At 41.2% G+C, this 26,418-nt stretch overlaps 1 protein-coding gene across 5 annotated transcripts in view; it reads right to left on the bottom strand.

Annotated features, from left to right (window-relative positions):
• The window catches only part of pdzd2 (PDZ domain containing 2), a 485,375-nt gene that overhangs the window by 105,142 nt on the left and 353,815 nt on the right, over positions 1–26,418 (bottom strand). For all 5 annotated transcript variants that reach the window (XM_072252377.1, XM_072252380.1, XM_072252378.1 and 2 more), the window contains 7 exons: positions 25,662–25,794; positions 20,178–20,348; positions 13,257–13,359; positions 9,478–9,626; positions 8,600–8,719; positions 6,687–6,801; positions 734–807 (listed from right to left, as the gene is read on the bottom strand). In XM_072252377.1, the coding sequence (XP_072108478.1) occupies positions 734–807; positions 6,687–6,801; positions 8,600–8,719; positions 9,478–9,626; positions 13,257–13,359; positions 20,178–20,348; positions 25,662–25,794 (865 nt within the window). The remainder of the gene's footprint in view (positions 1–733; positions 808–6,686; positions 6,802–8,599; positions 8,720–9,477; positions 9,627–13,256; positions 13,360–20,177; positions 20,349–25,661; positions 25,795–26,418) is intronic.

Below are 26,418 nucleotides of genomic sequence, written 5' to 3'. Positions count from 1 at the left end.
GCGTAACGACCCTGCCTTACATGAGTCCCGGGCTCAGCTGGCTCCGGCTGACAGTATCCGGTATGGGCCCCTATCCAGGGTTACGGATCCCACTGCCTTGTGGGTAGCATCGGGAGAAGAGAAGGCTAAGGAGTAAACCCTACACAAATCCGGAGTGAAGCCCCTAAGGCGGTTGGATGACGTATCACGTCACCTCCCGGCAGCTCCTGCAGCCAAGCTGATGCCAAATGTACTGCTTCGCATTCCTTTGGACCACATCCGCGAGGCCAAGAGGGGGATCTTGATGTCTGGGCAGCCCAGGATTGCCATATTCATCGCCCAGCTCTGCATCCCGAGGGGCGCATCCATTGTCTACTTAGACAGACGGAGCTATTAACATTAACATTATTCTTATTTGTTCTCTGTTTCATTTAAATACATAATTTGTTACTCAGTGGTAGCTTGTCTCTTTTATACCTTTTTAGCTATATCTGTGAAACTTCCGCTCATGGGGCAGCCGCTTAGTGGGACAAAAATGCACTGGAATTAATTGGAATCCACTGTATTCATAAAAACAATAAGACTAACAGTCTTGGAATTAGAAGTTGGACAATATAAATATTTACTTCTATTTTACAACATTCTGGATTTCTGTTTGTAAAATGAAATTGTCCTGTTAATCTATATTTTCCCTTTAGGCTAATCAATCCAGCTTGGTCTCACCTAAGGGTTTTATATTATACTGTTATCTTACCTTAAAGGTCTGTATGGCTTGCTGATGAGTTAGTCCCAGGAGAGATTCCCCATTAACCTCTAGAATTTCATCTCCTGTTGAATACAACACAGATCTATCAATTATTAAATTATTTTACCCTTTTATATTAGCACAGAGAAAAAATGAGGTATGAAGGTAAACTAGCTAAGAATTTAAAGGAGGATAGTAAAAGCTTCTTTAGGTATGTGAAAAGGAAAAAAATAGTTAAGACCAAAATTGGGCCCTTGAATACAGAAGCGGGAGAATTTATTATGGGGAACAAGGAAATGGCAGACGAGTTGAACAGGTACTTTGGATCTGTCTTCACTAGGGAAGACACAAACAATCTAACAGATGTTATAGTGGCCAATGGACCTAGAGTAATGGATGAATTGAAGGAAATTTATATTAGACAGGAAATGGTGTTGGATAGACTGTTGGGTCTGAAGGCTGATAAGTCCCCGGGACCTGATGGTCTGCATCCCAGGGTACTTAAGGAGGTGGCTTTAGAAATTGTGGACGCATTGGTAATCATTTTCCAATGTTCTATAGATTCAGGAGCAGTTCCTGTGGATTGGAGGGTGGCTAATGTTGTCCCTCTCTTCAAGAAGGGAGGAAGAGAGAAAACAGGGAATTATAGACTGGTTAGCCTGACGTCGGTGGTGGGAAAGATGCTGGAGTCAATTATAAAAGATGAAATTACCACACATCTGGATAGCAGTAACAGGATCGGTCCGAGTCAGCATGGATTTATGAAGGGGAAATCGTGCTTGACTAATCTTCTGGAATTTTTTGAGGATGTAACTATGAAAATGGACAAAGAAGAGCCAGTGGATGTAGTGTACCTGGACTTTCAGAAAGCCTTTGATAAAGTCCCACATAGGAGATTAGTGGGCAAAATTAGGGCACATGGTATTGGGGGCAGAGTACTGACATGGATTGAAAATTGGCTGGCTGACAGAAAACAAAGAGTAGCGATTAACGTGTCCCTTCGGAATGGCAGGCGGTGACCAGTGGGGTGCCGCAGGGTTCAGTGCTGGGACCGCAGCTGTTTACAATATATATTAATGATTTAGATGAGGGAATTAAAAGTAACATTAGCAAATTTGCCAATGACACAAAGCTGGGAGGCAGTGTGAAATGTGAGGAGGATGTTATGAGAATGCAGGGTGACTTGGACAGGTTGGGTGAGTGGGCAGATGCATGGCAGATGCAGTTTAATGTGGATAAATGTGAGGTTATCCACCTTGGTGGTAAGAACGGGAAGGCAGATTATTATCTAAATGGAGTCAAGTTAGGAAAAGGGGAAGCACAACGAGATTTAGGTGTTCTTGTACATCAGTCACTGAAAGCAAGTATGCAAGTACAGCAGGCAGTGAAGAAAGCTAATGGCATGCTGGCATTCATAACAAGGGGAATTGAGTATGAGAGCAAAGAGGTCCTTCTGCAGCTGTACAGGGCCCTGGTGATACCACACTTGGAGTACTGTGTGCAGTTTTGGTCTCCAAATCTGAGGAAGGACATTCTTGCTATTGAGGGAGTGCAGCGTAGGTTCACAAGGTTAATTCCCGGGATGGAGGGACTGTCATATGTCGAAAGATTGGAGCGACTGGGCTTGAATACTCTGGAATTTAGAAGGCTGTGAGGGGATCTTATTGAAACATATAAGATTATTAAGGGATTGGACACGCTGCAGGCAGGAAGCATGTTCCCGCTGATGGGTGAGTCCAGAACCAGAGGCCACAGTTTAAGAATAAGGGGTAGGCCATTTAGAACGGGAGTTGAGGAAAAACTTTTTCACCCAGAGAGTGGTGGATATATGGAATGCTTTGCCCCAGAAGGCTGTGGAGGCCATGTCTCTGGATGTTTTCAAGAAAGAGATGGATAGAGCTCTTAAAGATAGCGGAATCAAAGGTTATGGGGATAAGGCAGGAACTGGATACTGATTGTGGATGATCAGCCATGATCACAGTGAATGGCGGTGCTGGCTCGAAGGGCTGAATGGCCTACTCCTGCACCTATTGTCTTCATTCCCTAAGGTCTAGTAAAGTCCTTCCCTGACAGAATTCCCCACAAACTGCTTCAAAAACTTTGTGGCATCATTTTACAAATCCTTCCCCATCCAAGTCCCTTATGCTGAGCTAATTCTAGTCAATATTTGGCAAGTTAAAATCCCATACTACTACAGTCAAGAATCTGCAGATTTACTCTTGTTTGTTATTTGACTAATACAACCTTATGGCTTTTTAGTCCTTCTGCATCTGCTTACAAATCTGTTCTTCTAACTCTAGCTGCCTGTTGGGATCAGTCCTACTGATTGCCACTTTCACATCTCTTAGTTTTACCCATGAAGCCTCGTAGGCTGATCTCTCTCCAGGATATCCACCGTGAACACTGCCACAATGTTCTGCCTGCTCAGCAGTGCAACACTCCCTAACATAGCTCCGGGCGTTCCGGTGGTCAGAGCTCAATTCAGGCACCTCTACTGCATCAATAAATAAAATAAAATTTAAAAATCATACCTGAAATATCTACAGCCTGGAACATTGAGCTGCCAGCCATGCCCTTCCCTCTGTCACATTTCTGTGATTGCAACAATATCCTGTGAGCTGATAAATGTTCTCAGCTCATTTGTCCTACCTGTTATGCTCCTTGCATTAAAGGAAATAATTTTCCCGAGTTCTCCTCACCTTTCCAATTCCTGATTTGCAGTTATTTCTGGGATGTTACTTGTATCCTCTTTAGTGAAAATTGATGCAAAATACCTAGTTAATTCATCCGCTACCTCATGTTTTCCATAATTAATTCCCTAAACTTACTGTAATTTCTATTGGGCCAAAGCTCACTTTAAATGCTACCTAAACTCTTATCATTTGCTTTTATATTGGCTAAGTACTGTAATTCTGTTCTATTTCTTATTGGTATTTTTGTCTGTCTTTGCTGTTTTATTTTGGAAAAGGTTATGATGAAATATTAGTCCTTATTACTGCAAGTGGGTTAGACCAAACAGAATTTGTTAGGTACGTCCAGGAAGGATTTCTGATCCAATATGTAGTCAGCTGACTAGAGAAGAGGCTATATTGGACCTAGTGCTAGTCAATGAACCTGGTCAGGTGACAGATCTTACAGTGGGGGAGCATTTTGAAGACAGTACCATAATTCCCTGACCTTTAGCATAGCCTTGGACAAGGATAGGAGCAGACAGTATCAGAAAGTATTTAATTGGGTGAAGATTAGTTATGATGCTATGAGGCAGGAACTTGGGAGCGTAAACTGGGAACAGATGTTCTCAGGGAAATGTAAAACAGAGGTGTGGAAGTTTTTTAAGGGGCACTTGCTGGGATTTTTGGATAGGCATGTTCCATTGAGGCAGGTTAAAGATGGTAGGGTGGAGGAACCCTGCAATGATTGACCAGAGAGGTGGAACACTTAGTCAAGGGGAAGAAGGAAGCATACTTAAGGTTTAGGAAGCAAAGATCAGACAGGCCACTTAAGATTTATAAGGTAGCCAGGAAGGAGTTTAGTATAGAAGAGCTAGAAGGGGACATGAGATGGTCTTTGTGAGTAGGATTATGGAAAACCCCAAGGCGTTTAGTCATACTTGAAGAACAGGAGGATGATTAGAATGAGGATAGAACTGAACCATGGTTTGGAGTTGGAGTAGATATGGGAGGTCCTTTATGAATACTTTGCTTTAGTATTTATCTATGAGGGGGACCTTGACAAATGTGAGGTCAGCATAGAATATGCTAATCTTCTGGAACATGTCAAGTTTAAGTAAGAGGATATGTTGGAACTTCTGAAAAACATTAGGATAAGTAAGTCCCTGGGACTGGAGGTGATATATCCTAGACCATAGTAGGAGCATTGTGCTCATTTCTGGTTGCCTCGTTACAGGAAGGACGTGGAAGCTTTAGAGAGAGTGCAGAGGAAATTTACCGGGATGCTGCCTGGATTAGGGGACGTGTCTTCTGAGGAAAGGTTTAGCCAGCTAGGGTTTTTTTCCTTTGCAGTGAAGGAGAATGAGAATAGAGTTCAAAGAAGTGTAGAAGATGACAAGAGGCATTGACAGAGTGCACAGCCTTTTTTCCCAGGAAGGAAATGGCTAACACAGGAGGACCTACTTTTAAAGTGTCTGGAGGAAAGTACAAGGGGATCTCAGAGGAAGTTTTTTTTTACACAGAGAGTGGTGGGTGAGTGAAAACTACTGCAGAAGGTGGTGGTGGAGGCAGATACATTAGGGTTCATTTAAAATGACCCTTAGATCGGCACTGGATGAAAGAAAAATGAGGGGCTATGTGGGAGGGAAGGATTAGATTGATCTTGGAATAAATTAAAAGGTTGTTGCAATCTCTTGGGACAAAGGGCCTCTACTGTTCTACGTTCTATGAACTGGAACTCATTTTTTGTTTTTGGCATTATATTTCACTCTGATTGAATTGGATCAGCTGCTGAGTAGATGCAGCATCTATACATCCATGGAAGGAGATGTATAATATTCCCAAAGGAGTTAATTGGCATTATGATGTGCAATATGTCTCATCATTGCCAGGAAAATGAATTGTTTCTTTTTATGCTAATTAATAACAAGTTCTTCATAGTGAAACTTTCACCATCTGTTTCAAATCTCTTGGGCTTGAATCATTAATTTATTGAATCAATAAAAGAGCTGATGGAATGAACTACACCTTTGGGGATGTTAAGCTGCAATGTTTTAAGCAAAAGCAGTTATCTGGAACCTATTACTGTCACTGCTCCAACTGACTGGTTAATTATTCAAGGAAAGAGCTGAGAAATGTGGTTTATGTAATAAAACTACATAAATAATAAAACTAAGTTGAAAAAGTAAATTAACTTTAAGAGTGAAAATAGCTCTGTTGTCTCTATTATTCCCTTCCGTTATACAGTACTACAGAAAAATCCAATCTAGTACATGCTGCAAGATATTTAACCTTCCTGATCATTCAATATTGAAATGTATTGTCCTGGGCAAAAGCTTTGCCATTGCCAGATATCAAAACCAGCTTTACATGTGACCTCTTTCCTAAGTAAATTTTTTATCTGAAACATTTAAGACATTTTCATGGTGATACTTCCATATTTTCATAGATACTTCCATAGCTTCCATATATCTGAGGTTGGGAAAGTGTTCTCAAATGTTTTCAGTACAAATAGAAATGTAATTGTTAAAATGACAAACAATCTGTTTCATTAAAAATAAAAAGTACTGTTTACTATATACAGATCTGGCTCAACACCCAGGGCAAATGCAGAGGGCTAAGCTCTTAAATAAAGAGGTCATGAAACTTGACGTATATTTTGGTCACAATATCAACCTATGAAGATATGGTTTCATGCTGCATACTGTGTTTTTTAAAACCTGAACTTTTCCCCAATAGCTACTGACATGCTTCTTGTAAGCTTCTTACAAAGACTGACAACTACAATTGAGAGGGCTACCACTATAGTACTGGTCTGAGATATGGATCATTTTTGGAAAAGTTCTTGCAAACATTATTAGATTAAATGCTGACTAAACAGAAAAATCTTCAGTTAAAATCTTGCAAGCCTTTTCCTGAACTTAGTGCAGATAGTTATAATGAACTTTTCATTTTTTTAAACTTATTCTTGGAAATCTAAATAAACTTCTTCAACATGCATCATTCTTAACCTACCAAGTATTTATTATCAACCTGCCTTCTCTGAGTTAGGGATTGGTTGATGAGATTCCAGAGTAAAGAGCTACCAATCACACTTGTAGTGACAATTCTTCTGGTTCACATAAAACAGACATCAGACACATTTCATCCAATGGCAAATGAATTGGAAATATAGTAGTAAGATCAATTGAAGATAGTAATTTGTTGGCATTTAAAATCAATGATGAATAGCCTTTGTAATATGCCTCTTGGACTTTCAATTAACATAAGTTTCAAAGAGTCAGATTTCAGACCTTCCTTCAATCTTCCGTCAGCAGCAGCTGCTCCATTTGGAAAAATAGTTTTAACAAATATTCCCATCCGTCCTCGGGCAGAGTCCTGACCACCAACTATGCTGAAACCAAGACCCTGGAAAATATAGTTAACAAGAAATAATTAAGCCATTTGCCTTCTTCACGACTTGTTGGGCCTTCTTTCATTTAGTCTCTCTTCATTCAGATGATAATCCACCTTTTGATTCTTCTAGCCAAAGAGCATGACCTCATACTTCCTCACATTAAATTCCCTTTGCCAGGAGTTCACCCAATTAATCAAGCTACAGTGTATCCAGTTGAGAATTGCAAAGTCTTTGTCACAAGATGCCCTTCCACCAATGGCCTTTCTCAAGGAATCACAGCTTACAGAAAGCATGGCAGGCTTCTTTATATCAGTCCTTGCTCACGTTCGTTCCCATCAGCAGGACAGATTCACCAAAGCTGGAATCACAGTCAGCAAGGGGGTCTACAAGTCAATTTTAAGTTTCTCTGAATATCACAAACATTTCCTAATAGCAACAGTTCTGACAACTGATGAGGCTGGGAATAGACCTTACAAGCTGTCAAAGCACTTCACTGAGAGTAACCAGCCATTTCTGCTGAGACAGACCCACATTATGCATCACCATGACAACGTGCTGTGAGCCTGGTTACCAATAGAAGACTGCACCCACAGTTACAGCGCAATGTACTCCCAAGGCAGGTAGTGAGTGATCTAGTGGTAGCAGAAGATCTGTCCCTAATATGTCTCTGTAGACACGTGGTGCAATTACAAGAACACATTATAATAGAAACTATTAAACGTTTAGTGAAGTGTACAGGTAAGACATGTGACGCACTGTGTAATCCCTGTTCTAGCCTGAATTGGGCCAAATTTTGCCTCAATTACAAAGTTCAAAATAAGTTTATTATCAAAATACATATGTGTCACCACATACAACCCTGAGTTCATTTTCTTACAGGCGTACTCAATAAACCCATAATAGAATAATAACCATTATAGAATCAATGAAAGACTGCATCAACTTGGGTGCTGAACATGTGTGCAAAAGACAACAGACTGTGCAAATATGAAAAGAAAGAAATAATAAATAATCTGAGTCTTTTAAGAGATTCTTAGATAGGTACATGGAGCTTAGTAAAATAGAGGGCTATGCAGTAGGGAAATTTTAGGCAGTTTCTAGAGTAGATTATGTGGTCGGCACAGTATTGTGGTCCAAAGGACTTGTAATGTGCTTTAGATTTCTATGTTTCTATGTTAAATAAATAAGCAATAAATATCAAGAACATAAGAAGAAGAGTTATTGAAAGTAAGCTCATATGTTGAGGGAACATTTCAATGATAGGGCAAGTGAAGTTGAGTGAAGTTATCCCCTTTGGTTCAAGAGCCTGATGGTTGAGGGGTGATAACTGTTCCTGAACCTGGTAGTGTGAGACCTGAGGCTCCTGTACCTTCTGCTGATGGCAGTAGCGGAGAAGAGAGCATGACCTGCGTGGTGGGGGACCCTGTGGATGGATGCTGGAACAACGCTCCATGTAGATGTGCTCAGTGGTGGAGAGGGCTCTACCCCGATGGACTAGGCGATATCCACTACTTTTTGTCGGGTTTTCCATTGAAGGGCATTGGTCTTTCCATACCAGGCTCTGGTACATACTGTAGTACATCAACCCAGCCTGTCTCATTGGGCATGGAGACTAGAATCATCCCAAATCATCCCAATTTACGTGGACCTCTGGCCATTCATACATGCTTTACATCAAAGATTACTACCTTTTCTAGAATATAAAACACTCTTATGAGGTAAGAAATAAGGTAGATGAAAGACAATCCAACTGCAAGGATAAAAGTAATGGGGGTAACTAGAGTAACCTTTGATTGAGTAGATGCTTACCTTCCCTTGTCCTTTCATTAGAACGATGTTGGAGATGATTGAAGGTTGGGCCAGTCGCCACGGCGATTCCACTTGAACTGTACTCAAGGAACGCGCTGACTTTTTTACGATTTGATACTCCTATAAATGATATAAAAAGAACAAGGTTGCATGCTGTGACTCAAGCTTGGAACACAATTGAGATTTCGGGAAACTCACTCAAACAAGACAGTGAACAGAAAATTAAACCGTTGTATTCTCAACTGAGGAATGGCCCAGGAGAGTAAAATTTGAGTAAAATCATTGTGCCATCACAATGTTTCATACAAAGGCTGCATGCATCAGTAACTTTAGCAACCAGATTAACATGAAAGTAAATATAAAAATGAAATCTCGGGTTTCACATCAGCTCAGAGAAAGCACATCCCTCTAATTATTTCAGAGCAGGATGACATTTACAAACAAAAGTCATGTTTATGGCTTAGCAAACATTTTATAGTGTTCTGTGATTCAGTTTTCAATTTTGCATGAAATATCTCTCTTGGGTGCAAACTTATTAAAAGAATAAAGATTAAGGCTTAGTTTATCACAGTGAAATGTATCGTTTGCACCAATGACTAACACGGTCCGATTATGTGCAGGAGGCAATCTGCAAGTGTTGCCACACTTCTGGCGCTAACACATACGCCCACAATTTACTAACCCTAACCCATACCTCTTTGGAATGTGGGAGGAAAACAGAGCACCCAGAGGAAACCCACGCAGTCACGGGGAGAACGTAGAACCTCCTTACAGGCAGCGGTGGGAATTGAACTCTGATTGCTATAATCGCATTGCACTAACTGCTGCGTTACTTGTCTAATGTTGAAATGCAACACAGTGAGGAACTGAGCATTCACCTGTCTGGTTCCCGCTGCATCAAGCTGCTGCGGAAGGGAGTGTTTCCGCCCTCCTCGTGGTGGCTTTTCTGACATTTCACTACTCGTTTCACCATTTTCCACAATCAGCTCATCATCTTCTCCTACAGATTCCAAGCGGCTCCCTCCACCTGTCGAAGATATGACAGTGACAATGAGAAAGCTACGAGGAACGTATCTCAGGGATTTGAGTTTCATGGTGTTTTGCAAATTAAATTACGGATATTTGTCGTGGAATTTCATGCCTGAGCTCCCTGACTGCATGAGAGTGAGTTTAATGAAAAATTTAAAATCTCAGCTTGCACACCGTCACAGAGAATCAAGAATGAGACTCCTTCAGCAAAATTTTTTACCATCTGATTCCAAAGGCCCAAATACCTCTGTGCACATATCTTCACTGCACAGAGTTCAAGAAGGTGGCTCACCACTGTTACCTTAAGACAATGAGAGATAAGGATTTGCTTTATTTGTCACACATACATCAGAACATACAGTGAAATGCGTTGTTTAAGTCAAATTAAAGCAGCCCCTAAGCGTTGCTATGCTTCCGGCATCATCATAGCACGCCGACGACTTTCTAATTCTAACCATGGAATTTGGAGGAAACCAGGGCACCCAGAGGGAACCCTCGCAGTCATGGGGAGAACATACAAACTCATTACTAACAATGGTGGGAATTGAATCCTGATTTTACAGCTAGCACCGTTAGTGTAACACTACCGTTTCAAGTTGACCTTACTTTGAACAACTCCATAAGGTATATGATTTTCTTTATTAGAAGTTGTAAAAACAGCAATGAAACTGTTAAACTATTGCAACTTCACAGTTTACTATTTCAGGTAATGACATAGCTGGCCTGACACTGAATATTAAGGTAGACGATCTCCTATGTTGTGATGTCCTGGAACCTCCATGGGAAGCTAAAGAAATTTGGCAAGTTTACTGAAGTACCACAGAAAGCAGTCTATTTGGATACATGATGGATTGGGATAGCAACTGGGCTGCATGTGTCTGTAAGAAACTGTGGACAGCTGTGGACACATCACGGAAAATAGTCTCCTCTCCATGGACTGTTTCTATATTTCTCCCTGCCTCAGTAAAGCAGCCAACATAATCAAAGACCCCCACTCACCCTAGGCATTCTCTCTTCTCCCATCTCCTACTGGGTAGAAAATACAAAAGCCTGAAAGCATGTACCACCAGGCTCAAGGACTGCTGTTACAGGACTATTAAATAGTTCTTTCGCACAATAAGATTAGATTTTTGACCTCACAATCTACCTTGTATGACCTTGCATCTTATTATTTACCTGCACTGCACTTTCCCTGTAACTGATTCTGCATTATTATTGTCTCACCTTATTTTACCTCAGCTGGTGGCGCAGTGAGATCAGCACCGGGCTCGAGAATGGAGGTTCCCGAGTTTGATCCAGTGACAGACCGCCCCCATGCGCGCTCTCCATCCGCGCCGGGTTGATGTCGAGCTCGCAACTCGGCCTCATAAAATAATACTGCGAAATGTCTGTGCGAGGAGTGGCGTCCCACACAGCCTTTTGAACTGCGCCTTGTAAGGTACGAAAATGCCCGACGCTGGCCTCTCAGGTCTGAGTCGACATCATCATCATATTTTACCTCAATGCACATTGCAATGATTTGCAAGACAGGCTTTCCACTGTATCTCAGTACATTTGATAATAAATCAATTCCAATTCTTGTCTGACACTTTTGTGGTATCACTTATCAACAGATACTTGAATGCTGCTTTGGCCTTGCAAGGTGCAGAGTGGTACCGCTTTATTAGTTGAGGAGTTGTGAATGGAAATAAACCTGGGTGCAATCAACTGAGAACAATCCTGCTCCCAACCTTCTTATGGAAAGTAGATCATTGAAGGTGTTTTGACACAGAACATTATCCTGAGGCCCATTGAGTCTGCTCCACCATTTCACCATGACTGGTTGAATTTTCCACTCAGCCCCAATCTCCTGTCTTCTCCCCGTATCCTTTCATCTCCTGACCAATCAAGAATCCGTAAACCTCTGCCTTAAATATACATAAAGACTTGGCCTCCACAGCTGCCTGAATTACACAAATTCTGTGAAAGAATTCCACAGATTCATCACTCTTTGGCTAAAGAAATACCTCATCTCCATTTTAAAATGACACCTTTCTCTTCTGAGGCTGTGTCCTCTGGTCTTAAGACTCTCCCACCATAGGAGACATCCAATCCACATCCACTCTATGAAGGCTTTTCACCATTCAACAGTTCTCAATGAGGCCACCCCTCATTTTTCTGAATTCTAGTGAATACAGGCCCAGAGCCATCAAATGCTCTTCATATGACAAGTCGTTCAATCCTGGAATCGTTTTCGTGAATCTCCTTTGAATCCTCTCCTGTTTCAGAGCATCCTTTCTAAGATAACGGGCCCAAACCAACTCACAATACTCCAAGTGAGGCCTCACCAGTGCTTAATAAGGTTTCAACATTACATCCTTGTTTTTATAACATTGCATTTGCTTCCTTCACCACAGACTCAACCTGCAAATTAACCTTTAGGGAATCCTGCACAAGGATTCCCAGGTCCCTTTGCACCTCAGCTTTTTATATTTTCTCTCCATTTAGAAAATAATCAACCCTTTCATTTCTTCTATCAAAGTTGCTGGTGAACGCAGCAGGCCAGGCAGCATCAAATCTCTTACTAGCTCTTCCTTCAGTTAGTCCTGACGAAGGGTCTCGGCCTGAAACGTAGCCTGTACCTCTTCCTAGAGATGCTGCCTGGCCTGCTGCGTTCACCAGCAACTTTGATGTGTGTTGCTTGAATTTCCAGCATCTGCAGAATTCCTGTTGTATAGGTGGAGGTCTGGTAGTTTTGAGGAAGCAGAGAGGTAGGACTTAGACAGATTACGAGATGGGACAAAGAAATGGCAGATGGAATACAGTGTCAGGAGGTTTATGGTCATGCTCTTTGATAGAAGAAGTGAAAGGGTTGATTATTTTCTAAATGGAGAGAAAATGGGAGACAATGGCCTGGTGCTCCTTAGTGGGGTCAGGATCGAGGGGTAAATAAGCACCCCCCTTTATCGGCGGGTTTAATAATAAGGTTAGGATTAGTGCGGAAGGAGTGGAGAGCAGAGCGTTCCGAAGGAGTGAGGTTGGAATGGGAACAAGGTGCGGTGAAGTCGAGACGGTTGATGTCCCATTGTCTCCCACACCATCACCGACTTTATCCGCTCAGGAGATCTCCCATCCACTGCTACCAACCTTATAGTTCCCACACCTCGCACTTCCTGTTTCTACCTCCTACCCTAGTCCTGACGAAGGGTCTCAGCCTGAAACGTCGACTGTACCTCTTCCTAGAGATGCTGCCTGGCCTGCTGCGTTCACCAGCAACTTTGATGTGTGTTGCTTGACCCCCATCTATCTTCATATCGTCTGCAAACTTTGTAACAAAGCCACCAATTCCTTCATCCAAATCATTGACAAACAATGTAAAAAGGATCACTCCCAGCACACGCCCCTGTGGAATTCCACTAGTCACCATTAGTCAGTTAGAAAAGGCTCCCTTTATTCTCTCTCCTTATCTCCTGCCAATCTGCCACTGCTTTGTCAATGCTGGAACCTTTCAATCCAGTTACCTTTACATTTTATCCACAGTCACCTTCCTTTCCCCAGAAATTCTGTTTTTTTTAAAAAAAATTATGAGAAATATATAAACTAAAATCAGACAGTCAACAGGAGATTGACAAGTAATTATAGTACCTACCTTGTGATCGACTTCTGAATTTCATTATACTACCTCCTGGTATTGGACTTCGGCAGCATGGTAGAGATGCTTCACGTTCTTCTCCTTTTGCAGTTTCTGAAACCTGCAATCAAGCCAAATAATAAAGTAATTTCTAACAATCCCAAACAAAATCTGGTCCCTCCTTAGCATCATCTAGATCAGGGGTTCCCAACCTCTTTTATGCCACGAACCAATACCACTAAGCAAGGGGTTCATATACGCTAGGCTGGGAACTCCTGATCTCGAATAAAGTAAAACAAAATGACAAAAATTACACTGTTAAGTTTTTAAAGAGCCACTCAAAGTCCAACCCTACATCACAGTTGTGAAAAGTGGAAACGGACAAAGCACTGGTAAAGCTGTATAGGCTAATCTCCTGTCCAGTGGATTACAGAACACTGATGAACTCCAACCATACCATCAACTGGGGGAGCTCATCAATGGCCTATGACCTCCCCCCCCCCCTTCCGGGAGTGAAGGACCCAAGAGGAAGTTGTTTCCAAAAATGGACTCCTATTAAAATAGTGTAAAGTAAAGCTTATTTTACACCTATCAGTTTGTGGTTGGAATGATAGAAGGCTTCTTTCCTGATGGATTATTCTACTTTATGGCATCGATGTGAAGGCAATACATAAATTCACATTACTGCACTCTGAATGGAATGTCGGTCCATGGTGCCCTCTACTGCCACCTCGAGTCAACTCTCAGGTTGGAGGACCAGCAGCTCATATTCCATTTAGGTTGTCTCCAACCTGACAGCATGCTCATTGATTTCTTTCCCCCTTCTCCTTCTTTCCTTTTCTATTCCCCATTCTGGTTCGCCTCTTACCACTTCTCCTTTCCACACCTGCGCATCAGCTCCCTCTGGTGCCCCTCCTCTTACCCTTTCGCCCATGGTCCACCCTCCTTTCCTGTCACATTCCTTCTTTTACTGCCCTTGCTTTTTCCACCTACCACCTCTCAGTTTTTCACTTCAATTACCCTCCCCCCTACACCCACCTATCTCCTCCCTCACCTGGCTTTGCCTATCACCTTCCAGTTTGTACTCTTTGTCCTCCCCTCACCTTCGTGTTCTAGCTTCTTCCCCTTCCCTTCAGGCTGATGAAGTGTCTTGGCCCAGGACATCGCCTCTTTATTCCTCTCCATAGATGCTGCCTGACCTGATGAGCTCCTCCAGCATTTTATGAGTGTTACTTTAAATGACGAAAGACCTATTTTTTAAGACTGAAGATGTTTGCTGTTGGTATGTCAGCTGTAAAAGAGCTGCAGCTGGACTCTTCCAAGATCAATGATCTTCATGCTTTATAATGATTTATTGATGGAGTGTTTATTGTTTAACTGAAAATCAAACTGCAAAAAAAAAATGCTTACAAAAGCTTCTCCTTGAAATACTCTGTGAGTCCTTTCCTGGTTAACTTGGATCATATTGGGCTTGTACTGGTTGCCCTCAAATTTCGCTGGTTTGTTTACAGGAAATTGGCACATTAGATAATGACCCATTGGATAATGTGGATAACAGGAATTCTGCAGATGCTGGAAATTCAAGCAACACACATCAAAGTTGCTGGTGAACGCAGCAGGCCAGGCAGCATCTCTAGGAAGAGGTACAGTCGACGTTTCAGGCCGAGACCCTTCGTCAGGACTAACTGATGGAAGAGTTAGTAAGAGATCTCTTACTAACTCTTCCTTCAGTTAGTCCTGTCGAAGGGTCTCGGCCTGAAACGTCAACTGTACCTCTTCCTAGAGATGCTGCCTGGGATAATGTGAATCATACAATTCATCCAGATTTACTGAAAATGTGAGGTAACAAATATATTGTAGAACAACATTTCTGTAATGCATTGTGTATATATTGTAGAATGTATAAAAAGCTTAATCAAGCAGCCAAATTTTACTGACTGTGAGTTATTTTCTCCTTTTAAGACACAATTGTCACCTTTACTGCATCCCGTTTATCCTCAAGTATTTATATAGATTTTATTCATTTGCCTGACAACTTAAAAATAAAGTGCAATGGTTTTATGCATTGTGACAAAGTGTCATGTTAAAAATAAAGTAAAATTATTAAATAGACAATTACATCCAGTTGAATATGACCTATGATTGCCATCTTTGGTGAAGGATCTTAAAGCTTCTATTTAACAATATGTAATGTTTATTATGATGTAAGAAATGAGATGGTTGTTTTATTTAGCACTACAAACATTGAAATTACAAAGATGATAAAAAATTGTAGGAACACAATGACATTCTCTTCATATGTAATGATATCTGTATGTAATAAATATTTTGCATTTAAAATAGTACATCAAAAGTATTTCAATGTACTAAATATAATATTAACAGCACAGGCCCAACATCACACATATAACAGGCATGATGGGCCTTCTGCTACCTCATAAATACTTATAGATCACAGCTGTTAGATATCTATCTTCTGCCCCCATTATGCTTCCAATTAAGTATCTCTGTTCACAATTTCTTCCTGAATCCCAGGGATTTCCTATGAATAAAGATTATTCTACCATTTATTAAATTGTATTAGCCACTTACTCAATTGCTTCCACAACGGTACCGCAGCATTAAAGCCAAGACCACACACAATTGTACTTCTGTGTTATATTGACTATCCTGTTGTAGATACTATTTATTATAAATTACTATAAATTGCTCATTGCACATTTAGATGGAGACGTAACATAAAGATCTTTATTCCTCATTTATATGAAGGATGTAAGTAATAGTCAATTCAATTCCTCCTTCAATTCAATTCAGTAGATTTGTCATGTACAATCTGCTTTTTGTAGTTCATGCTGGTTTGTATTCTGTGAATTTATAATTGCATAACCCCATATCATCTGCTTCAGAAACAGTGCCAGAAAGCCAACAGAGCTAGACTGACCCAGTGGCAACTAAAGTGATGAAGAACGTGGCCAGACTTTCATAGACATGAAATACTACACAATGTAATTTTCTTCACATGACAAGAACATTCCTTATCCCGCAGTGTTTGGCACCTGATAGAGGTAGTTATACAAGTAAAACAAAGCGCAACTATTAATCATTTCAGGTAGCAGACAAATGCACTGCACTATTATGTTTGCAATTAAAGCTAATATATCAGTAAATTTTGTTTTATAATTTTTTTCTAATTACACATTCTAGTCTGCACTAGAAGGAAGTCAATTACATTGAGTTTGTCTGAAGGATGTCCGTGCTCCTCAATGCATAATCAATGGTCTGATTAGCACCTTGGTAACTATAGCAATGAGACATCAAAACAATAAGAAAACATAGGTGGGGCAACAACTAGAGATCATGGGTTAAGGGTGGAAGGTGAAAAGTATAAGGGGAACATGAGGGGAAACTTCTTCAAGAAGAGTGGAGTGAGCTGCCAGCACAAGTGGTGCACGTGAGCTTGACTTCGCCATTTAAGAGAAGGTCCATGGATGATAGGGGTATGGAAGGCTATGGTCCTGGTGCAAGTCGGTGAGAGTAGGAGTTTAAATATTTGGCATGGATTAGATGGGCCCAAGGATCTGTTTCTGTGCTGTACTTTTCTATTACTCAGTGACTTAAGAAATACAGGCAACTTGTAAGACTTGGTCAGTCTGCATATATACATGCATTAAAGAAACATTCTCCAGAAAGGCAATAATTATTAAATAAAAACAGAAAATGCTGAAAAAATTCAGCAGGTCAGGCAGCGTCTGTAGAAAGAGAAAACTGTTTACATTTCAGATTTGGGTGCCCTCATCAGAACAGAGAAAGAGGGTAACAAGTTAGCAAAGGCAATAGAGAATGTGGGAGGGGGGAATGGGTGGAGCAAAGGGAATTTCTCTGATAGGGTGAAAAAGATTAGAGACAGTTAAAGTCAGGTTAAGGTCCTTTGTCTCTGTAACCCATTCAATTTTGTGAGATTTATGCAACAGTCTTTGTTTCAGTCATACATTGGGCCACTACCCCCAAGTGAATCCGTGAAATTCAGTGCCACAGACAGCAGTGGAGGCTAAGTCATTGGGTATATTTAAAGCGGAGGTCAATATGTCCTTGTTTAGTCAGGGCATCAAAGGTTACAGGGAGAAGCAGAAGAATGAGGTTGAGAGGGATAATAAATCAGCCATGGTGATATGGCAGAGCAGACTCGATCGATTGAATGGCCTAATTCTGCTCCTGATCAACACTTTGTCCGTACATAAAAAAATGCATAGCCACTACCTTCTTCATTCATATAGAACTCGAAAGTCTTTTCATTTTACAGCCAATTCCAATTCTGTCCTCACCTTCATGTGGTCCAACTCTGACTCTTCCCTTTCTGGACCTTGCATATTTCTATCAGGCTAGCCACTAGCATTCACCCCACGATGACGGATTTCCACAGCTACTGTGAGAACACTTTCTCCCACCCTACATCCTTTAGGGATTCCATCCCACTGTACTATTTCCTCCGTATCTATCACGTTTGCTACAATGATGAGTTACTGCACAAAGGTGCCTCTGAAATGATTTTCGTTGTTAACCTTGGCTTTCTCTCTACACAGTTGGACAGAACCCCTGGTTGGATCTCACCTGTTTCCTCACCCCTTCACCTCCTAAACAGAGCAGATACATTTTTTCCCAGGTCCTTACCACCTACCCCAGCAACCTGAGCATTCAATGCCTTGTCCTTTAAAAATTCTGCCAATCCACAGCAGAGCAGTTGCTTCACAGCACCAGAGACATAATTTCAATGCTGATCTCATATCCTTTGTGTTGAGTTTGCACATTTTCTCTGTAGCCACATTGGTTTCTCCCTAGCTGTGCCAGTTTTCTCCCACATCCCAAAGGCACATCTATTAATGTTAAAATGTCACAGTAAATTTTCCCTGGTTTAAAGTTCAAAGTAAAAAAAATTATTATCAAAGTACATGTACATTTTTATGGGCATACTCAATAAAATCATAGAATAATAGCCATAACAGAATCAATGAAAGACCGTACCAACTTGGGCATTCAACCAGTTTGCAAAAGGCATCTCATTATATGCAGGTGAGATGATATTATTGTAGAATTAGCGTAAGTTTGTTGGTGAGTATCAACCAAAGGTCTACAGATGATACCACAGTTTGGGCCGTTTCTCGAACAACAAAGAATTACACTTTCTCTGTAATTGTAATTCTTTATTTTGTTCAGTGATAGGTGAGTGAAAAACACCCCAGAGTCCTGATCAGGAAGGAAAACTGTTGTTGGCTTATGATTCCAATATTAATTCACTTGCACATTTGTTCAAAGTTGTGCCCCAATTCACAGGCAATGTAATTTTCATTGCAAAGTGAAATGGTAGCATTTATGAAGTGAAAGATAGTACACTGGTACAGGCACATCACAAACTTACAATCATCTAAGATTTTGCAAGAATATTAATCATAGTAAGTTTCAAATGCCACATCTCTCCAAATTATCTCTTTTTTTTCAGAACAAGCCAAAGGAGCTTACAATAGAGCAAATAGAGGCATGGTCGTGTAGAATTCAAATTTAATTGTCATTCAACCAGATATGAAAACCCATGAATACAGCCAAACAAAACAGGATTACTCTGGGGCCAAGGTGCAAATCACAGTACACAGCACAATTCACATATAGTACATATAAGATAGCAAACATATATAAATCAATAAAATACATTCACACAAAAAGTAGTCCAAGACCCTGAGCCCTGAACATTGCAGCAGTTATCAGCTGAACACAGTTGAAGCAGCTTGTCTTCTGCCATGCGAATACTGTGGGAGAAGTACCGACTCCAACTTGGATATTGCATCACACCACATCTGATGAACCACACCAACTCTGACGCCTCTCCCCAGGGTGGCTGTAAACAGGCGACACCATGGCTTGAGGCCTTGTTCCCGCTACCACCGAGGCCATGAAGCTCCCCCACTGTCCGCCAATAAATAACACAAGTTTCATCCATTATTTTTGTCAGGATGTTAGTGAAATAGAGGCATGAGGGTGGAAATTCATACACTAACAAAAAAAGAGAAATTGCTAGCAGGTAAGAGTGAATTGCAGAAAATGAGTCGATGATGGGTCGATGAGTTGAAAATGAGTCAGCGATCTATCATCATAAGACTAAAATTATGGAGGACAAGAAGAACTTCTCCACTTAGTGTTCAGGTTGAAAAAAAGTTATGCCGTTCTAACAATCAAATTTATTAGAAAACTACTGGCCAAGTTTTGATGAAAGGTCTTTGCCTTGATAACAGTAACTCTGCTTCTCTCTCCACAGGTGCCACCTGACCTATCTAGTATTGCAGCACTTTTGCAGCACGATAGTTTCCAGGCTCTGCAGTTTTTTAAAAAAGGTTTATCAATGAATAATATACTTATTAAGCTGACGAATAGAATAATAACCTTGAAGGTTGAGAGTATTTTAGTACTTGCGCCAAATGACAAAGAAATTAATAAATAGAAGGAAGATAGAATGAATCTACCAGCAATGGACTGAAAAATAGATTCTGTAGGCACGCAGAACGAAGTAAGAGATTAATGAAATTATAGTAAGAGATTAATGAAATTATAGTCAGGAAGAACAATGCCACTTAGAAATTTTTCTGGATTATATCTCCCTATGTGAGATCAGTTACAGATTATGAATGATTCTATATTAAGCACAAATCAGCAAATCTAATTTAAAAGGCCATTGTTGTGTATTTGCATTGTAAAGTGCTCCTCAGATCCAGACAAACTTGAATAAGTTTTCATTTTAACAAACCTAGTTTAAACTGTACAACAACTTTATTAAAATATCAAACAGCTGTATTTCACATGAATTCATGAACAGATTCTCCTTCCACTTTCTTATGGCACTTCAGACAAATGTATTAAGTAGAACACCATATACTTTGTTATGTCAACACTCACAGTTTCTTGACCATGGTTTACATGGCAGTCAGATGTGGCATCACTGCTTTCTGGTTTTACATTTTCTTTATTTTCCATAGGGGAGGGAGAATTATCAGCCATCGCAAAATTCGTGACTAGATCAGGTAAACTTGTAGAGGGATACTTCTGGAAATGGATCTCAGATTCATCCTGTAAAAGAGGAAGAAGAAAGGGAAATGGAAAATTTTGAAAGAATGGATTTTGATTCTGCTGAGACTTGCACACTGTACAATAGAGGATCTGCTAGAATCCTATATTCTGAGCAGTTCTTCTTTACTTCCCTGAATAAATAATCTCCAAAGCATCATTTTCAGCCTTGAGAGTAATAAATGAAGCCAATAGCTCCTCTATACATTCTTCAGCATCTGTTCAAATGAAGTTTCAATCCTGTGTAAGGTGTTCTCCAACTATTACCCCAGCACCAATCTAGTGACAAGTCATGCATAATAAATGCTACACTTCAAACAAGGAAATGTCAGCAACTCCAGTGGGATTTGAGGAATTACAAAGACTTTCTGATCCCTGACACTTGGGCTTTTACATTTCTGCTTCTGCAGTACACAGATCCAACGAGGTTGACTGTGTGCCTTCAGTCTAATATATGAATGAAATTTAACACAAGGCAACAGTGAAGGCTACTTGCCAAAAAGAAGTATACTGTAGATGGAAATTACAGTTCTCCTGGCCCCATCAAAATTTTTGAAGTTACCCCTGCTGAATTCATGATCTGGATCAAGAGGGGAATGATAAAGTAACTACAACCCGTTCTTTCTAGAAAATCATAGTGGTAGGTGGATGAAGGGGCCTTGATTTTCACATCTAAAAATCCTCACTACAGTCAGCCCTCCTTATCCGCAGGTTCCGCATATGCGGACTCAACCAACCGCAGATCAGGAAAACCTGGAAGTTCTCTCTCCAGCACTCGTTGTTTGAGAATGTACAGACTTTTTTTTCCTGTTATTATTCCCAAAACAATACAGTATAACAACTATTAACATAGCATGTACATTGTAATAGGCACTATATGTAATCTAGAGATGATTTAAACTACAGGCAGTCTTTAGGTCGGATTTGTATGTAAGTCAGAACAGGTACATCCGGTATTATTTAGCGTCAGTTAGTCAAACTTTTGTCTTAGTATATAGTATATATTTTACCTTTCTATGCATATAAAACATTTAAGGAACATATAGAACATAGAACATTGAATAGTACAGCACAGTGCAGGCCCTTCGGCCCACATTGTTGTGCTGACACTTAAACCCTGCCTCCCATATAACCCCCCACCTTAAATTCCTCCATATACCTGTCCAGTAGTCTCTTAAATTTCACTAGTGCATCTGCCTCCACCATTGACTCAGGCAGTGTATTCTATGCACCAACCACTCTCTGAGTAAAAAACCTTCCTCTAATATCCCGCTTGAACTTCCCAGCCCTTACCTTAAAGCCATGTCCCCTTGTATTCAGCAGTGGTGCCCTGGGGAAGAGGTGCTGGCTATCCACTCTATCTATTCCTCTTAATATCTTGTATACCTCTATCATGTCTCCTTTCATCCTCCTTCTCTCTAAAGAGTAAAGCCCTAGCTCCCTTAATCTCTGATCATAATGCATACTCTCTAAACCAGGCAGTATCCTGGTAAATCTCCTCTGTACCCTTTCCAATGCTTCCACATCCTTCCAATAGTGAGGCGACCAGAACTGGACCCAATACTCCAAGTGTGGCCTAACCAGAGTTTTATAGAGCTGCATCATTACCTCACGACTCTTAAACTCTATCCCTCGACTTATGAAAGCTAACACACCATAAGCTTTCTTAACTACCCTATCTACCTGTGAGGCAGCTTTCAGGGATCTGTGGACATGTACCCCGAGATTCCTCTGCTCCTCCACACTACCAAGTATCCTGCCATTTACTCTGCCTTGGAGTTTGTCCTTCCAAAGTGTACCACTTCACACTTCTCCGGGTTGAACTCCATCTGCCACTTCTCAGCCCACTTCTGCAACCTATCAATGTCTCTCTGCAATCTTCAACAATTCTCTACACTATCTACAACACCACCAACCTCTGTGTCATCTGCAAACTTGCCAACCTACCCTTCTACCCCCATATCCAGGTCGTTAATAAAAATCACAAAAAGTAGAGGTCCCAGAACCGATCCTTGTGGGACACCACTAGTCACATCCCTCCAATCCGAATGTACTCCCTCCACTACGGCCCTCTGCTTCCTGCAGGCAAGCCAGTTCTGAATCCACCTGGCCAAACTTCCCTGGATCCCATGCCTTCTGACTTTCTGAATAAGCCTACTGTGTGGAACCTTGTTAAATGCCTTACTAAAATCCACATAGATCACATCCACTGCGCTACCCTCATCTATATGCCTGGTCACCTCCTCAAAGAACTCTATCAGGCTTGTTAGACACGATCTGCCCTTCACAAAGCCATGCTGACTGTCCCTGATCAGACCATGATTCTCTAAATGCCCATAGATCCTATCTCTAAGAATCTTTTCCGACAGCTTTCCCACCACAGGTGTAAGGCTCACTAGTCTATAATTACCCGGACTATCCCTACTACCTTTTTTGAACAAGGGGACAATATTTGCCTCCCTCCAATCCTCCAGTACCATTCCCGTGGACAACGAGGACATAAAGATCCTAGCCAGAATCTCAGCAATCTCTTCCCTCACCTCGTGGAGCAGCCTGGGGAATATTCCGTCAGGCCCCGGGGACTTACCCGTCCTAATGTATTTTAACAACTCCAACACCTCCTCTCCTTAATATCAACATGCTCCAGAACGTCAACCTCACTCATATTATCCTCACCGTCATCAAGTTCCCTCTTATTGGTGAATACCTAAGAGAATTATTCATTCAGGACCTTGCTCACTTCCACAGCCTCCAGGCACATCTTCCCACCTTTATCTCTAATCGGTCCTACCTTCACTCCTGTCATCCTTTTGTTCTTCACATAATTGAAGAATGCCTTGGGATTTTCCTTTACCCTACTCGCCAAGGCCTTCTCATGCCCCCTTCTTGCTCTCCTCAGCCCCTTCTTAAGCTCCTTTCTTGCTACCCTATATTCGTCAATAGACCCATCTGATCCTTGCTTCCTAAACGTCATGTATGCTGCCTTCTTCCACCTGACTAGGTTTTCCACCTCACTTGTCACCAGTATGTATTTCAATAATTAAACCACTGCGTTGCTTAGTAATAATTCTAGCTTTCATCGGGGCAAGGTGTTTACATGCTGCATTATTCTCACTTTATCACTTTTTAAAAATTGTCCCGATCGTTGACTGACTGTAGCCTAACACTTTTCCAATGACCGATGGCATTCACCTTTTTCCAATCGCTTTATTATTTCCACTTTATTTTCAATCGTGATCGTTTTCCATCAACAGAACAGAAACACTACGGATTCAGCAGCAGTCGCAGGTGGCGGGTCCTGAACTCCCCTGGGTCCTAAAGTCCACCTGCACTGAGACAGGTTAAATAAGGGAGTTGAGACTCTGCATTTTTTGGTATCTGCGAGGGGGTGGGGTTCTCGGAACCAAACCCCATGGAGAAGGAGGGTCGACTGTATTTGAAGTGGGGCCCTGGACAGCTGACTGTAAACCCCGTGATCGTGGTAGTCCACAGCGATGGTGTATAAATCTGTTGACTTCTATTTGTGGCTGTCACTGCCAATCTAATAATATTTTAATTAATTCTTTTCCACTACTGTAACTTTATTGACAGCAGTTCTGACCATTCTTCCTTTGTTTTTTTCTAAATTCTAATCATTTTAGTGCTTCCCTATGACTTTGAAATCAATGCTTTCCACCTCCTCTTCCCTCACTATTTGGAAATCAGGTTTTACCTCACATTTCCTCCTCGGTCCTTTTACATTCAATATCACAAATACGTAACACCTCAATACCGTTTCAATCTCTTTCTTCTATAATCTACGATTTTGATCTACACATGGGTGAAAGGTAACTAGAGGGGCTATGTGTGAGGGAAGGGATAGGGTGACTTTGCAGCAGGTTAAAGGATTGGCACAAGAGCATGAGTCAAAATGCTTGTACTGTGCTGTATGACTCTGTGATCTATGCTCTAACTTTCAACAACAAAAGCAATTTACCTTTGCTACTCTATTTTCCCATCCTAGTATTTCCTAATATCTGGATATAAAGCTTTAAAAAGATCATATTCCTTACTATAATTATAAGACAAGGGTTAAAATACGAGCTGAGGCTGACATCAAGAAGAAGGTGGTCACCATTTAAGACAATGAATGCAAAACTGGCTGAAAATATTTAATTACTTAATTGCTTAGGGTCTACCCCTTATAAGACCATAAGGTATAGGAGCAGAATTAGGCCATTTGACCCATCGAGTCTGCCCCGCCATTTGGTCATGGCTGATCCAATTTTCCTCTTAGCCCCAATTTCCTGCCTTCTCCCCGTATCCTATCATGCCCTGACCAATCAAGAATCTATTAACCTCGGCCTTAAGCATACAGAAAGACTCGGCCTCCACAGCTGCCTATGGCCATGGATTCCATAGATTCACAATTATCTCTCATTATCTCTTAATAAGTTACAGCAAGAGATTAGCTTGACTCCTCGTTCAATTTAAAGTGTTTTTATTTTCACACTTCTGTAAAGGGAGCTATCGTAGTGCTCAGGGGAGTAGAATTTAGAAGGAATTAGGGGCTTCATTATATTGACTCTTCTGTAAGGAATCGCTATATTTAGGCATAACATGGAAGAAACCTTTCCAAGATCCCTGACCAGGAATAGAAACTGATCAATTTTCTAATCATTTAAATCTATCTACGTCCCAGTACGCTGCTGGCAGTTAGTGAAGCAATGAAGGTCCTCCATCTCTGACAGTGTTCAGGGCTTCCTTCACCATGTCAGTAGCTCAGTTATCACTACTGTCAGTCATTCAAGTTCTGGGTGGAGACTCAGGAACACCGTCGCACTCAGATGTAGAAGGTTTCTTCATTACTGCTTCTATAACAGCTTTGTATTACCAGTTAGGGTTGTTAGCTCTGAGCAAACCGCTGAAACTGGAGGACTGGTGGACCACTCTTGGTCTGGCCTCTACTCTTTGACCTGTTTGGCATGGGTGATCCTGCCAAGAGCTAAAGCATTAACCCCAACCCCAGTCAACAGCAGTCATTGAAGCATGCAAGCCTCCAAACCCTATGACAAGGTTGTGATCCTCTTGGTAGAATTATTAAAACGGATGGACACAAAATGCAGATCTACAATCCTACTGCACCTTCTGAAGGTTCTTTAAATGTTTCTCTTCCTCCTGACCTGTATTTCCAGTATTTTCTGTTTTTATCTTGCTGGATGTTGACCTAACCCAACCCAGGGAACACTTCAATCCTAAAAATTCTACCAGAGTACTTTAAACAGTAAGAAAGGAGGAGAAAACCGGGAAAAAATCTATCCCGGGTGAAACACTTACCCTGCTGGCAACAATGAGCTGTACCAGTCCTGCTGCCGACCGAAGTAGAGCTACTGCCTCTTGGTGTGAGAGTCCAACCAGGGACTGTCCGTTAATCATCAGCAGCTCATCACCAGATTTCAGCCTTCCATCCCTGGTAGGAGAAATAAGAAAGGGTAAAGCTTTTAAGCATCAGTGAAACAAAAGAGCTGACCATTATGTTCAGAAACCTGCTGGAGTACATGACCCTGAGGTAGAGCTGGCTGACATTTGCAAGTCCCTAGGTATAAACATCTCTAATAGCTTGTCCTGATCCAACCATGTAAATGTTTTGAACTTGAAAGTTCACTAGCACCTCTATTTTGTAAGGAGGCTGAGGAAATTTGGCATGTCTCCATTGACCCTCACCAATTTTTACAGTTGCACTACAGAATACATCCTATCAGGATGTGCCATGTCTCGGTCTGGCAACTGTTCTGCCCAAGACCACAAGAAATTGCAGAGAGTTGTGGACATATTTCAGTCATAACAAAAACCAGTCCACCCCCTCCATTGACTCTGTTTACATTTCCTGCTGCCTTGGGAATGCAGCCATCAAAATCAAAGATCCCTTCTACCCTGATCGTTCTCTCTCCTTTCTCCTTCCACATTCACAAAAGCAGAAGGGAAAGAAATCAAAACAGGCTCCTCCAATGCAGCAATTGAAATGGGTTAAAACAAAATACTAAGAAGATTTATGATGATGTCAGGTACAGAAAATTAAAATCTAGGAAGCATT

This window comes from Mobula birostris, chromosome 3 (genome assembly GCF_030028105.1).
Source record: "Mobula birostris isolate sMobBir1 chromosome 3, sMobBir1.hap1, whole genome shotgun sequence".
In the NCBI taxonomy this organism is placed as follows: domain Eukaryota; kingdom Metazoa; phylum Chordata; class Chondrichthyes; order Myliobatiformes; family Myliobatidae; genus Mobula; species Mobula birostris.
The sequence above is the reverse complement of the archived record's forward strand: the minus strand, read 5'-3'. Positions and strand labels throughout refer to the sequence as shown.